Below are 16,191 nucleotides of genomic sequence, written 5' to 3' on the forward strand. Positions count from 1 at the left end.
ATCACATATACCATATACCACATACCACATATTCATACTCACCACACCATACCACACACACACACACATCACATATATCATATACCACACGCACACCACACACACATATACCACACACCACAGACCACTTACACACACCCCACACATATACACACCACACACACACATACACCACACACCACACACACATATACACACCACACACATACACACCACACACCACAAACACACATGTACACATATGCACACACACATACTCACAGACTCTGGGTAGGAGGACCTACATAGCCTACATGGGGGCAATGAAACAAAACAGGGGAGGATGGGGCCAGACAGATCAGACTTCTCCCCCTCCTAACTTCTCGCTCTTTCTAAGCCTGAGCTGGCTGTCCCCCCTTACCCTCCCAGTGTCTTATTTTATCGCATTTGTTTGCTATGGGGCAAGGAGAAGTAATGGCTCGCAGAAGTCATCTCCCTCTTCCACCATGTGGGGTCTGGAGGATCAAACTCAGGCAGTCAGGCTTGGCAGCAAGTGCCTTTACCCACCGAGCCATCTTGCCAGGCCCCAGTGTCCTAAGCCAAACAAACCACACTGCAGGTCAAAGGTTGTGGAGAAGTATGGGCCGCATCTGAGAGGACATGCCAGCACCTAAGCCACACAGCCAGAAAGCGGAGAGCAGAGCATGCGCGTTCAGATGTGGAGGAGACAGATGTGCCGCCACATCTTTTCAGTCATCCCAGGAGCCATTGTGGCTTCTGGAACCAGCACTCAGTCAGCGGCCTGCTCCCTGCCTCCACCCAACACTGAGTTTGAGGTGACCCGATTCCTGAAGCACACACACCTCCAGCTGCCTGCGGTTACTCAGTAGGTAGTCCTGCAGCATGGGCTCCCATTCCCTGAGCAAAGTATGCCATCCATGGGCATCCGCCCAGCTGCCGCCCTGGTCGCCCCGCCCACCAGCGGAAGATGCATCCTGGGAAGAGAAGCCAGCATCCGAGGAGGAGACCGTGCCACATTCCGGTTGCCTGCTGCTGCTCCTTGTCACCTGAGCCAAGTCCTCCAAGCCTGGAGCAGTGTGAAGACTGAAGGTCCAGAGATGCCGAGGGTCCCCGTGGGGCCTGTCTGAGCTAGATGCTTCAGCTGCCATCTCTTGGGGCCTCTGATGCAGAGGTTCAGCCTCTCTGGATGGCAGGCAACCTTCTGCTTCTCCGCGTTCTCCAGCAGCACCAAGGGAGAGTTGGATGAAGCTGAAGCTGGAAGTAAAGGTGTCTTGGAAATGGGGAAGGGATGGGATGTCAGCGGGGCCATTCAACGCCGTTGATGCCAGAGGTTTCACAGTCTTCAGGCCCCTTGATCCCTTGTTCCAGGGTGCATCAAGGCTAGGAGCCAGAGACTTAAAGCTGTCTGAAGATAATAATTCTTGCCAACACCCACTGTCCTCAGGCTTAAATGACCCAGTCAGCCTCTCAGATTGTCTGCTGTCATTCTTGGAATGAACCCCAAAGTGCAGTGGTCTTTTTCTCATAGAGCGCTGGGCTGGGTGCAGGTGGCCCTCAGAGGCCACAGCAGGGACAAGGGAGCTCTTGAGAAAAGGCTTGCCCACCAAGGAGGCTTGGCAGTGGCTCCCAGGGTCAAGTCCGCACTGTCCAGCCTTGGACTGTGAGTGTTGGAACTGCTGGCCTGTCAGCCCTGCTGAGCTCAGGTGTGGCATGCCCACTGCTGGAGAGAGGAACCCGATCCCAGAACCGGCTGTGCTTCTCATGTAGCCTGGTCTCCGTGTCAGCCGCCGCCTCTGAGGGGCTACTGCAGGCGGTAAGTCATGCCCACTGTCTGAGAAGAGAAAACAGTGTATGTCAGTGAATCAGCAGGAGCTGCACGTGGAGGACATGCTAGCCATGCCGGTCTCTGTGGGTACACCTATCCAAGACACAGCGTGAAAACTCATGGTGGGACACTCCCATAATGCCAGTCCTTGGGACAGGAAGGCTGAAAGATCAGGAGAGCAAGGTCATCCTTACCAGCAGAGGGAGTTCAAGCTAGCCTGAGCTACACAACACTCTGTCTTTAAAAATCAAAAGAAAGTTGGTGCTTCTCTGCGGATGCCCAGTCAGCCCAGCATCCCAGCCTTCTGCTGGCAGAGCAGCAGGCCCTACTGTATGTCTGTCTGACAGACTGTCAGTGTCCTGGGGACACAGCCTCGGTGGCTCCCCAGCGACTGTCCTAGTGCTGATGATACATAGCGTGTCCCTCCAGGAGAGGGCTTGCAAAGCAAGCCACCTGACACCAAAATATCAGCATGTGACTCTGTCAAGTATTCTAGTCACTATTGAATGACACTTGGATTTGTAGTAGCCAAGTATCCAGGTTCCCACATTCCCAACGCATTCCCGAGGCCTCGGTGTCTGTGATGGTTTATATATATTGGGCCCAGGGAGTGGCACTATTAGAAGGTGTGGCCTTGTTGAAGTAGGTGTGTCACTGTGGGTGTGGGCTTTAAGACCCTCATTCTAGCTGTTTGGAAGCCAGTCTTCTCCTAGCTGCCTTCAGATGAAGATGTAGAACTCTCAGCTCCTTCTGCACCATGCCTGCCTGGACTCTGCCATGCTCCCACCTTGATGGTGATAGACTGAACCTCTAAACCTGTAAGCCAGCCCCATTTATATGTTGTCCTTTTTAAGAGTTGCCTTGGTCATGGTGTCTGTTCACAGCAGTAAAACCCTCTCTAAGTCACTGGCTGTGACACAGAGGCCATTTGTCTCTTGTCCACTGGGACTACGGGGGCTGAGTCCTCACCTAGCTACCCTGCAGAAATAGGAACAGTAAGGATCCTGTCACCTCCCTGTCTGGTCCTAACCTGACCATATCGACTGCTCATTGTGTAACCTTCTGCAGGCTGTTTGACTTCTGAGTGCCTCAGTTCCCCCTCAGTTAAAGGGGTGGTTAGAAGGACCCCATATACAAGGTTCTTGATAGCATCTGTATAAACAGTTTAGAATAGGACCTGGAACATAAAAGTGTGGTGAAATATTAGCTACAGGTCTGGGAAGATGACTCAGCACGTAAAGTATTTGCTGTGCAAGTCCGAGAACCTGAGTTTGACACACACACCCCCAGCCCAGTGCTGGGTGTGGTGGTGCATGTTTGCAGTCCCCATGCTGGGAGGCAGAGTCAGGGGGGTCCCTGAAGTTCACTGACCATAGAGTCAAATTGATGAGCTTCATGGTCAGGGATAGAGTCAGCCTCAAAAATTAAAGATAGAGAGGCTAGAGAGCTGGCCTAGGCCGAGGGTGCAATAGGTACCACATAACCTTGATTGTGCCAACTGGATTAGAAAAGCAGGCTTTCTCAGCCATGTGTCGGACCAACAGAATGCAAGCGCAGGCTTTCTAAGGCCACCACCTTCAAGATGTAAATGGGCCTCTGCTCCACAAGAGCACTTGATGCTCCTGCAGAAGGCCAGGATGCAGTTCCCAGCACGCACATGACACTCACCAGCATATCTAACTCCATTTTTAGGGGATCCCATGCTCATACCTGACTTGGCACCAGTCATGTGTGCGGTACATAGGCATAAATGCAGAAAACACACCTGTACACGTAAGGTAAATAGATACAAAATGCATTTTTAAAAATTAAAGATGAGACAGGGTTTCTCTGTGTAGCCCTGGCTGTCCTGGAACTCACTCTGTAGCCCAGGCTGGCCTCGAACTCAGAAATCCGCCTGCCTCTGCCTCCCGAGTGCTGGGATTAAAGGCATGCGCCACCACGCAGAGTGAGTTCCAGGACAGCCACGACTACACAGAGAAACCCTGACTCGAAAAACCAAAAAAAAAAAAAAAAAAAAAAAAAAAAAAAAAAAATTAAAGATGAAGGGCTGGAGAGATGGCTCAGCAGTTAAGAGCACTGACTGCTCTTCCAAAGGTCCTGAGTTCAATTCCCAGCAACCTCATGGTGGCTCACAACCATCTGTAATGGGGATCCAATGCCGTCTTCTGTTGTATCTGAAGACAGCGACAGTGTACTCACATACATTAAATAAATAAATCATTTTTAAAAAAGTATTAAAGATGAAGAAAGACATGCAGTGTTGACCTTTGATCTCCACATGGTGTGGACACAGAAAAATGCATGCCCATTGACAAGGACATATATCACACTCACAAAAATACCACGCCATACACAAAGCTGAGCGGGGTGGTACACACCTGTAACCCTAGCTCTCCGGAGGTAGACAAACAGGAGGATACCTAGGGCTCTCCATCTAGGCAGCCTAGTCTAACTGGCAAGTTCCAAGTCTCAGAGAAAGAGACACGGAGAGACAGAGAGACAGAGAATGAATATGAATGAATGAATGAATGAATGAATGAATGAGTCAGAAGTTTGTAGTTAACTCCTGAGGTCTCACTCTGACTCCCCAAAGCCTGCCTCAGCCCTGAGCCTTGCCTCCCGCCAAGTTCATCCTTTCTCCTTTCTCTTTGTTCCAAACTGAGATGATGACTTCGGTGACAGGCAGTTAAATGACAGATTTCTGTTCCCTGTTACTTCATGACCACATATTTGGGCCATTACAGCTCTGGGGTAGCTGATGTGGTCATTTTGCTATCCTAGCTGTCCCTTCTCTCTCTGTCACCCCCTGCCCAGAACCATGCTCACCACAGCATCAGAGCCCCACCAGCTTGGAGCACCCACCAGCTTGGCTTCAGAATTCAAACAGAAACAGAGGGAGCCCCAGAGGGACAGCTGTCCCTCCACCTTCTGCAAAGCTGCAAGAGAACCGCTAAAGAGCTGGGGATCCCTGTCGCAGAGAACACTGCGTTCTGGCTGCTGTGACGGCTGGAAAGGCTCACAGCTTCACATCCTTAACAATGGGTCCCGCAAAACCTTATTGTCTTTTGGGACAAAAGGCTTCCAATTATTTTGTAACCCGAATGCCATCAGTTAAAGTAGCCGTCCTATTGTTCCAAGAGCATTCCTAAGTAGAGAGTAACTTGCTAAAAAATGATTCTTTCCAAATGCCTGTGTGTCACCCTCCTGGGGTCCTGACACTGTAAACCCCAACTGCTCCAGCCATGGCCTGTAAGTCTGGAGAGCCACGGGCCCATTGCCTACAGATTAAGACCAGACAAAGAAAAGTTTGTACCTGCCTAAGGACACACACACACACACTTATCAAACACAACAGACACAAGCAAATCCCACTGTGCAGCTAACTGGAGGCTCACATGTCCCATCTGCTGCTGAGGTGACCACAAGTGTTCAATCAATGCTCAGGTGCTCGAGGACTGAGCAGAGGCACTGATATCCAGTTCTGGAAGGAACTTCTGAAATCTTCAGGGTCCAGGTCAAGTTGCTAGGAAGATTTTGAGCCTTCCACAACCAAAGTACATTACATGCACGCACTTGCATACACACCACCTATCCACACTCTCACAAAACATACACATAAACACAGGCACACAAGTGTGTACATACACAGTTTTTGTTGTTGGTTTTTTTGTTTTGTTTTGTTTTTTTGAGGGAGCCTTTGAGGTCCGCTAAGACCACAGATCAGTTCTCGCTCACACATCCTTCCTGAAACATGACCTCATGGGCTGCTCTGGCCTGCAGCTGAGAAAGTGCCGTGGTTATGGCTCAGCTGGGGAAGGCCATACTTCCTCCTTACACTGAGCACAGTCAGCCCCGGAAAGAGGCTCAGCCAGACAGGAAGGAAGGAGAGGCACCAAAAGGGTGAGGCCCAAAGTGAGGGCTCCGCTGGGCAGCCAGGAAACAGATGTACTCATCCTGCCGTGGAAACCCAGAGATGATCTCATTCTGCCCGTCTGACCTAGAGCAGCCGAGCCAGAAAAAGGGCCTGGAGCAGCCGCTTCATCTTTGCAGCCTCCTGCTCCATAAGAGAGATTCTGGGGAACAGAAGGAGTGCAGAACCTTCCCTCCTCTCCCAGTAAAAACCACCTGATACAGAACACACACACACACACACACACACACACACACACACACCCCATACCCTGCAGCCATCCCTGTGGCTCCAAGATAGTAGGGAAGGGACAGACAGATGCTTGAAACCAAGCTAGGTGTCAAAGGGCCTCTTTGAACAGTCCAACAACTCCCTGGAAACCCTGGCTGAGAGGATGCTGGAAGAGAGAGTTCTCAGGGAGGAAGCTAATACTTCAACAAGGGAGCCTCAAACTGCTAGTCGCTGCTCAGTTAAAATGACCCAGAGCAGCTGGAGGCTGTGCCGATAAAGATGGAGCATCAGTGGGAGTTTTAAACTGGCCATAGAACTCGAGATCACTGGTGACAAGAAATAGACTTGGCTGTGTTCCCTGGCCAAAAGCTGGCCAAAGCCCAAAAGGTCAGTTCACACTGCTCAGCACAGTTGACTGCCTCTTACCTCAAATACCCATTCTGAGTTTGTAGCCACACAGAAGAGCCTTTACCTGACTACAAATTTAAAACCAATATGAATATAAAGAGATGCTCTGATAGCCAAGGAAAAGGCACAGGTGTCTTATCTTTGTTCCTCCAGGACAGTTACTAGGGTGCCCCAGGGTGTGATCTCAGGATCCCTTGGTCCCTGCCCAACCCTGACCAAGAGCTTCCCATTCTGACCCACCTTTCTGGGTCCAGCTTCCTCCCCTTTTCAGACCTGAGGCAAGTGTCAGTCAAGGGTTACCAGCATGCAGCAGGTGTCAGTTCAAGATTCCTTGAAAGAGCCACCCCCATGTTCAAGATTCTGCAAGAATAACTGACTGATTAGAGCCTTGTGGTTCTGAAGAGTTGGAATGTTACAGATCAATAGCCAAAATCATCCTGGGTTACCATTAATCCCCTTGATAGCTATCCACTGCCCACTCTGTCTGTGTCTGTTATCAGACAGCCTTTAAGACCTACAACAGAGACGTCCCTGCTGCGTTATAACCAACCCACCTGCAGTCCCTCCCCCCCGCCCCCGACAGTGTCTGAGCAACACCTTGACGTACAACTTTTTTTGTTGTGTAGTTGTATGACTATAAACACCCGTGTAACCTCTTCCGCAGCAGAACATATCCTTCAGGGCAACCCAAATCCATGTTCCCGGGCCATGGCCACGCCTACTGAGCTCAGGATAAACTCTTGGATTCCTCCTGGAGTGAGCACTGCTTCGCATCAGCACAGGTACGCTCCAATATTTTACCAGGCAGCCTCTCTCTGCCAAGCTTTTAATTCTCGTAAATGGTTGTCTTTCTTTGTGCATGTGAAGTGCTACTCAGAAAATCCAGCCTCCATCTGAGCCCCCTCAAGAAAGCTGCTGGCTACAGATGGGTGTTTCTAATGAATCTTTTAACTGCTGCCCTAATGAAATATGGATGAACCAGAAGGAGGCCTCTCTGTTGCTCTTATCTCAAAACAACTCAGCAACTTGGGTTTCTGGCCATATGTTTACACAGCAAAGAGCAGCAAGCTCCCGAATTGGTGCGAACAAAAGAGCCTTTGCTCAAGTCATCTGCAAAGTCCTGGCTTTCTGTTTAACGCCACGTTTTATGCAGGAGCTCATTTCCGGGGCTCTCTAGAGTGTCCCCGCCCCTTTGTATGCCAACTTGGAGATGTGTTTATTCACAAAATGGTTCCAAATTATCAGCGTGGCACATGTAAATTCTTCCCCAGAGATGGAAGCGCACCTCTACTTTGTACTTCGCTTTCATAATACTCCGAATGTAAGCCCACATCGAAGCCTTGTGCCACTCTTAATGCCTGACCCAAAAGATGACTTGACAACAGCATCGCATGGTCCTGCCAGGAAAGAGTGTGTGTGTGTGTGTGTGTGTGTGTATGTGCATGTGTGTGTGTCTGTCTGTCTATCTGTGTGCCTGTGTACCTGTGTGCCTGGGGGGTTCAATGCTCTTTCCACATGCCAGCTCTGGCTCGTGGTGCAGGCATGTGAGGGCAGCGGAAGGAATCTGATCTGCGTGGTGCCAGCCTGTAGTGGCATCTGTACAGTCCTGGGTTGTAGCAGCTTGCGGCGGGTGGGGGCTGTGACTGATGGGTCTGAGATGAGATGTAATACAATTAATTGTCTTTTACAACTGTTGGAACACAGTCCAAAAATGGAGTCGTGGGAGGGAAATTCTGAGTGCTTGTGAGAAAACTTCAAGAAGGCAAGAGAAGAGCCTGGTGACCTCAGATTCTTCAAAATGGAATTGTCCTTGGGATGTGTTTTTGTGCCTCTTCCAGGTGTAGCAGATAGGAGTGAGTTTACGTCAGCTGTCGTCATTCAAATGACCCTATGGAAAACCATGTTTTGCCATGTATGACTTATACTGGTGATTGTAAACTTCACTTGGGAGATTCTTCTTAACCCTCAGAATATAAATTGCCTGATGCTCAGAATAAAGTTGGCTAGTGCATGAGATTTTAGTCAAATTTATTTTTAGGTCCTGCTCTCCCAGGTTCATACCAACAACTGGAGCAGTAAACACACAATCTTTTGACTCTGTCGGAAAACATATCTAGTGCTGGGCCAACACAATGGCTCAGTGCGTGAAAGTGCTTGCAGCCAAGTCTGATAACCTGAGTTCAATCCCTGGGACGTACATGGTGGAAGGAGAGAACTGGCTCTAATAGGTGCCATGGTATATATAGGCACACACACACATGCACACATACAAATAAATAAATGTAACAAAATAATTTACCTCCTAGTCTCCTGATATTGAAACTCAATGTGTGATTTAATATCTGTATTTTGCCAGTGTTTTTCTTTGTTGCTGCATTGCTTTTGCTGAGCATAGAACTCAGAGCTTCGTGTGTACTAGGCAAACACTCCTCCACGGACCATACATAGACCCTCTTCATCTTTTGTAAACTTTGAGGCAAGGTCTCACAAGTTGCTTAAGATGAACTTACTCTGCAGCCCAGACAAGCCTAGGACTTATAATCCTCCTGTCTCAGCCTCCCAAGTAGTTGGAATGGCCACCGGTCTATCCTTAACTTCCATGTTCTTCCACGTGTTACAAGAACACAAATCGCTAGACAGAGTGATTTGGTCCTGTCTGATTTGAGCTCCATCAGGTTTTGAAGATGACAGTACTGAACCGGTGGGTTAGACTTCACTCAGTTAACCTGCATGCTACTTGAAAACGAAGCGTTTGTTTCAATGGATAAATACCCTAAGGAAAGAGACAGCAAAAGTACTCAGGATGTTTAAGAGTAAATTCTTGAAGAACTCATTTACATACAAACCATGCACATTAGTTGCTAAGAACTTGGCTCTTCCTGCTTTTATGGTGCTTCTATATGGTGAGATCTTGAAGAAAGCAGCAAACTTTACCCTCAGCGTGGGGGTGTGAGTTAGCCTTGGCCTCTACCCATCCGAGGTGAGCCTTGGATACAACCATCTGTTTCCGCGTTGTGGAAAGCATAAAACATCTCCACCCAGCTCTCTCCACAAGCTCCAGTATCCAAAGCAGCACGGCTTATGACGGTTGAATTATTTAAATGAGATGCCACTGTCTCTTGCAGTCACTGCCATCAGACAGATATTACATAAACTCTCAGATCAGGGCCATCTGCCACAGCTGGCTGAAAGCCAGAGCTGCTGGCTGCTCCCCGAGGGCTGCGATTCAGAGAGTGTTGGTGGCTCGTGTGCAGACTTGGGTGGTGTCAGGTGACCTGGCAGGTTGGAATCAAAGGGACAAGTGCCTGAGCCACTTGAGGCTGGGCTCTCCAGGAAGGAGCGAGCCTCACAGCAGGGGTGAGTGGGCCCGGAAGAGAAGCAATACCCAGTGGGCACCACGGTCTCGCTCTGTGGAATGCAGGTCACTGGTGAGGAACAGTCCCAACCATCGACTCTCCATCAAGACAAAACACTGATCCTAGGTGTTCAGGAGATAGAAAGGCATCATCCAGAGTTCTGAAGTTAAACACAGTTTACACCAACACTCACCCCTTATAAAAGTACCTCTTCCCCAACTTTGATTGACTCATCTGGGGAAAGCTAATTCTGCTACTAACTTTCCTGAGAGATGATTAGAAAGACGTGAGGCTGGTGAGCTTGTCTTTTCTTTTAGACTTGCTTGTCCGTGCTAGCTTCCCCAGTGCGTAGATGATCTCATAAAAAAGCACACTTCACATGCAATGGGGGCACCTATCTCCACAGTACAGAGACAGCCCTCTGCCTGCCGCACTGGCTCTCACCACCTTCTTCTGGTTCCCGAGGCATAAACAACAAATTCATCCTCTTTGAACTTCCTGTGTCCAGGTCCAAGTGGTCAGCAAGCTCTGTGGGCCTCTGTCTTCAGACAATTGGTGGTTTTCTTGTTTGAAATTCTCCTCCAGTCTGCCTTCCTGAGACCTCTTGATGCACCTCTGATCCCAGCGGGAGCCCTGGTGGGGCAGAGGAGATATTCTACAGAGAGACATGTGTGTCCTGAGTCCACACTGAGAGGGACAGACGAAGCTGCTGGGAACGGAGAAAATGGAGGCCACCTGAGGCCCAGTCGCCTCGCCTTCTCTGTGTTGTGGCCATCATGTGCGTTCAGAGTCACATGTGTATATGCATATGCTCAAATATGTTCAAATTTACATGTGTGTACACATGCATGTTCAGATTCTCATGTGTGTATATACATGCATGCTCAGATTCATATATGTGTGCACACATGTCTGTGCATGTGGAAGACAGACAACTTACATCCTTGACTGTTGCCCCTCGGGTGGTGACCATCTTTTTTATTTTTAACAACATCTGAGGTTGGCCTGGAACTTTACAAGTCGGGCAAGTGAGCCTCAGGGATCTTCCTATCTCCACCTCTCCAGCACTGGGACTGCAAGTGCACACCACCACACACACGACAATGCACACCACCATACACACCGCCATGCACACTGCCACGCACACCTTTTTAATGCGTGGGTCCTAGAAAAACAACTCAAGTCCCCGTGCTTACACTTGGCTCTCTCTCCAGCTCCCATGCACACTCTCCGAACAGAGTCCACACCAGCCATGTGCAGTCCACCAAAGTGCTCAGCTCTTCAGTATCAACGGCGTCTTTTAAAGAAAGATTTTTCTGTCCCACGCTTACAGTTGGAAGCCTCTAATCAGCTTTGTTTTAAATCCTCCAATTTGGAGATTATGCTCGTGGGCACATTTTCAATTACCCAGCTTATCTTGGGGGAGAACCAGAAAGGATTAAACCAGCCCAGCCTCCAAAAGAGCCCCGGGCGACAGCAGAGGGGATGTCTGGATGGGAACAGGATCTGGGCGGAAGCAGAAAGACTCAGAGATGCTATACCTGTCCTAGACCCGTGAGGAAGGCTTGTCTCAGAGTTGGCTCCAGCAGGATTGTCTTCTCAGGCTCTGTCAGTGTCCACACGGGTCTGCTGAACCATGCTCTTCCTCAGAGGCCTGTTCACTGCCCTGCCGCTATAAAGCTGCCTGCCCTACAGCGCTCATCACAGGGATGCATCCTCTGTGGAGCGACAGTCTCCAGTGAGGTCTCCACAGAGACCTGAGTCCACAGGTGCAAGCCACACTCAGCCTGGTAACCAGGCACGTGGAATAGCAGTTGTCCACTATTCCACGTGCCTCAGATTTTCTTCACGGTTAGATGGGACAGTACACGGAGAGACACGCCATAAATCACCAAACACTGAGGACATGAGACATTTCACTGGCGTACCTGCATACAAGGGATGGCCCAAAGGCTTCTGGAGAAAATATTGTCACAGAAATAAGCCAGTTTCTGCCCGCATACTCAGCCCCTTCTCTCACAGTCTCCACATATACATGATGTATAGTTATGATTTGGGGAGGGGGAACTCAGAACACAAAGAGTCTAAAAAACCTCCAAAGCCTGGTGGATACAACCTATGTAGAGACCCAAGTCTAAACCACTCACCTATTAAACACCAAACAAGGTCTACATTCTCGCCACATGTCACTTGACCCTCCTCAAAATCTAATGCAGAGCATGCTATGGTGGCCCTGGCTTTAAAAAAATCAAGAGCATAGCAGCTTGTCAGAGCTCAGACATTGTCCAGAGTCACAGCGCACTAGATGCTGGAAGGAAAGTCAACTAATTAACTCTGTCCTGTGTGCAACAGTTCATGTTCTAGGATATAAGGAGCCTGGAGTTGATATTCTCTCCCGTAGCTGGCATTGGGCTGTGAAGGGGTCCGTGTGACCTGTTCTAATACCTGCAGGCTCTCAGATGGTCCTCAACTCAAGAGCTGGGCTGTTAAATGACAAGGTAGCTGGATGCCTAGACTATTCCAGACTCCTGGAGTAAGCAGAATGCCACAAACTAGATGCCCCTGATGCCAGGTGTACCACACATCTGTAATCACAGCTGTGCCGTGGGCTGAGGCCGAGGGTTATGAGTGCAGAGCAGGCTTGTATCATTACATTGTGAGACAGAGGAGGGGGTAAGGAGGGAGGGAGAGGAAATAGAAGTAGAAAGGACGGTGAGAAAGAGAAATAGCTGTCCACCTTAGGCAGGAACACCAGTCAAACCTTTTGTTCCCAGAGCATCTGATAGTCCACAGTGCACTGCTTCTTGTCCTGTCCCATTTAAACATGAGGAAAGGCTGAGGTGCAGAGGCAAAAGGAGAGAAGAAGAGAAGGCCAGCAGTGGAGTCCGCACGTGCAGAATCCTCCGTGCGGGATTCGAAAGCCTGCTCAAGCCCGTTCTGTTTCAAGCAGAGGTTCCTAGTGGACACCCTTCCATGGCAAACTGTCCTCCTAGGTGGAGGGCATCAGATGGAATCCAACAGCCAGTGCGTTTCTCGCCTCCCAGGATAGCACAGCCAACATGGCTGCAGGCTGAAATCGCAGGTTATGACACGTATCCTGACTGGAACAGACTCAGGCTCACATGTGTGGACACAGGACCCTCGCTCAGGGTGACAGCTAATCCTCACATCAACTGGATTAAGAAATATCTATGGTGCCCACGAAGCACACCTTGGGTGTCCATGAGAGTGTTTCCAGGGAGGACTGGCTGAGAGAAAACAGCTCGACCTGAATGGGAACAGCAGCAGCTGCAACCCATGGGCTGGGAACCTGGGCTGAAAAAAAAGAAGACTAAGAAGAGATATTGAGCTGAGCAGGGCATCCCCTCTCTTCCTGATCTGCCTAGATGTGAGCAAGGGGGCCTCCACTCATACGGCCACAACCCAGAGCGGCTCCACTGCCTGCCCCCACCCCCACCCCCCATCCTGACAGAGTAGATTGTACTCTGAGACCATGAGCAAAAAATAAATAAATAAATAAATAAAGCCTCCCACCCTTAAGATGCCACTTAGGAACTTGCCCATGGCAATGAGAAAGAAGCCATCACATGGATCACAGAGTGAGAGAAACATCTAAACAGTGAACGGCCGGAATGAAATGATTCTCCCCAGTAAACGTCTTAGGCCAGCAAAAGCTGTGCTTAAAACAGACAGGAAGAGGACAGACCAGGGCAAACAAAAACAGACAGACAGAGAGCCCTTTATCTAGGGCAATGAGATCAGACCATAGAGAAGGCAGGGCAGAGTCAGCCAGCTTGAATTCTCAGCCTCCGTCTCTATTGAAGAAAGTGACCCTTGGGTGGAAAGGGAGCATGGCAGCTCAATTTAGGAGACACTGAAGCCTAAGAAGTAAAAAGATAGGGAGGGAAACCCATCACTTCAAATGAGCCCACGGCCCCAGACGAGGTCGTGTGTTAGTAGACACCGAGCTGGGGACTGGGAGAGGAGGTGGGGCGAGTTCTCACAGAGGCAGCTTAGAAGCATCTAACACTAGCCTTTCCACAAACTAAGCCTCAAACTGCTCGGCTAAAACAAACCAGAGGACAGCCAGGCTGAGCCTGTGAGGCTAGCAAGAGCTTGGAAGGTCAGCGAATTGCAATAAATACAACTGGCAGCCCTACTGCCTCAAATACCCATCCTGGGTTCAGGGCCACACAGAGCAGCCTTTGACTGAAGGCAGAGTTAAAACAGCAGCTGTACGGAAGTGTGGGGACTTACTCTCCCTGGGTTGGCTAAGAAAGACAGGGTGTAGGATTTGCACCCAAGGCTTAGGTCATCCTGGGCAGAACATGGTTTCCATGTCCACTGCAAAGAAAGCCACAGCAGCCCAAGGCTATCCTTTGCTCTTGTTTGGTCGGCCGCGCACTGCCCTACCAAGGTGCATGTTATTACTGACCTTCCGGTAAGCATCCTAACTCCCTCCTCTGCTCTCTACCCAAACTCTTATGCCAGTTGACCAGGGAATAAGCAACTCTCCAGTTCTCTGGTAACAAACAAATCATGATCCATCATGAGCAGAACTGTCACAGCAGCAACCAAGGACACACACTTGGCAGGCGCTGAGAAACCAGCAACACGGAGACAGAGAATTGACAAGCATGCTCATTTCAACAAGAGAAGCGGGGGAAGCTGGAAGTACAGGCATGCATAACTGTAGTCTCAGCACGTGGGAAACTGAGGCAGGAGGCTTTCAAGGAGTCCAAGGCCAGCCTGGGCTATAGAATAAAGCCCTGTCTCAAAAGAAACAAACAGAAACTGAGAGATGGCTAAGCCAATAAAGTGTGCGCAGCACAAGCACAGGGCCCAAATTCAAATCCTCAATACACACACACAGACACACACACACAAAGACACAGATACACCCAGAGACACACACACAAAGACACACCCACAGACACACATAGACACACACAAACACACACACAATAACACACAGACACACACACACAAAGACACAGATACACCCAGAGACACACACACACAGAGACACATACAGAGAAACACACACAGACACACACGGGGGCAGAGGAGAGGTGTGAACACAGTGACAGGTGCCTTCCTCCCCTCCTTAAATTGCTTTTGTTGGATATTTTAGCACAACAAAGAAAACTAAGCAACACAAACGCCAACCCCAGGTGCCCAGGTGGAAACTGATTCCAGCGAGAACCAATGAAGACACATGACTCCAGAAAGTTCCAGGTCCATAGTGCAAAATTCAAAACAGCTTCCAACATAGACATCTTGATATTCATGGCTTTGGCTCACGTTCCTGGCTCCTGACTCCCGTAGCCCTTGCCATTTCCTAAATGAAGAAGAAAGTCGGAAACTCTTCCTCTCATCCTGCACTCCTGACGTGGTCTGGAAATAGCTTCAGAGAGAAGGGGTAAAGGGCACTGGGCACTTGGGGCTTCAGTGGCCTCAGAAAGCAGACTCTTCCCAACCCCTCCCTCCCCCACCTCACCTGCCCCTCATCTCTCTAAGGCAGGGCATCAAAGCTGCAAGTTCTTTCCTCAAGGTGAGTCATGTGAACTAAAAATACACATAACCTCCCCTGCCTGTGTCATGGAGCTGGCCCTAAGGGAATTCTCTGACCTAGCTTGCCTGGTTGTAGATCACAAGACCCTCATTTCAGAAAGGTCCTGCCCCAAACTCGGAGGGTGGGGGGAGTCAAAAAAGAAAAAAGAAAAGAAAGAAAAGAAAAGAAAACTGCACAGAGAAACCAGAAAGAGACTGGCACTCACTGAGTGTCATAGCCAGTGTATGAGCACTAGTCTGACTTGTTGTGCATGATCACACATGTGTGTGTAGTGTGTATGAGTCTGTGTGTTATGACATGTGTGACATGCATGAGTATGTGTTTGGTCATACCTGTGTGATGCATGTGAGCACACATGTGTGCACATGTGTGTGACTCTGTATGAAACATGTGTGAGCATGTGTGTGTGATGTCTGTGAGTACATGTGTGTGGTATATGTGAGCACATGTATGTGTGTGCACATGTGTGTGGTGTTTAGGAGTCTGTGTGTGGGTATTTATGAGTTTGTGTGTGAGTCTGTATGTAATGTATGTGAGCACATGTGTGTGCACATTTGTGTATGGTCTGAGAGTCTGTATGTGCGATGTCTGTGAGCACACATGTGTGATGTGTGTAAGCATGTGTGTGTGCACATTCGAGTATGGTATGGGAGTGTGTGTGTGTGTGTGTGATGTCTGCGAGCACACATGTGTGATGTGTGTGAGCACATGTGTGTGTGCACATACATCTGGAGGCTTGAGGCCGATGATGAGTGCCTTCTGTGATTTGCCACTTTATATACTGAGGCAGAATCTCTCAGTGAATCCAGAACTTGCCAGTTCAGCCAGTCTGGGTAGCCAGCTTGCCCTGGGGCTCCCGTCTCTGCCTCCCTAATGCAGGGAT

At 49.4% G+C, this 16,191-nt stretch overlaps 1 protein-coding gene across 1 annotated transcript in view; it reads right to left on the bottom strand.

Moving 5' to 3' along the window:
- The window catches only part of Disc1 (DISC1 scaffold protein), a 210,771-nt gene that overhangs the window by 177,140 nt on the left and 17,440 nt on the right, over positions 1-16,191 (bottom strand). Inside the window, exon 2 of the mRNA XM_021170050.3 lies at positions 843-1,831. Within this exon, the coding sequence (XP_021025709.1) occupies positions 843-1,831 (989 nt within the window). The remainder of the gene's footprint in view (positions 1-842; positions 1,832-16,191) is intronic.

Source organism: Mus caroli, unplaced genomic scaffold (assembly GCF_978045245.1).
Source record: "Mus caroli unplaced genomic scaffold, Mus_caroli_1 scaffold_10, whole genome shotgun sequence".
Taxonomy (NCBI): Eukaryota; Metazoa; Chordata; class Mammalia; order Rodentia; family Muridae; genus Mus; species Mus caroli.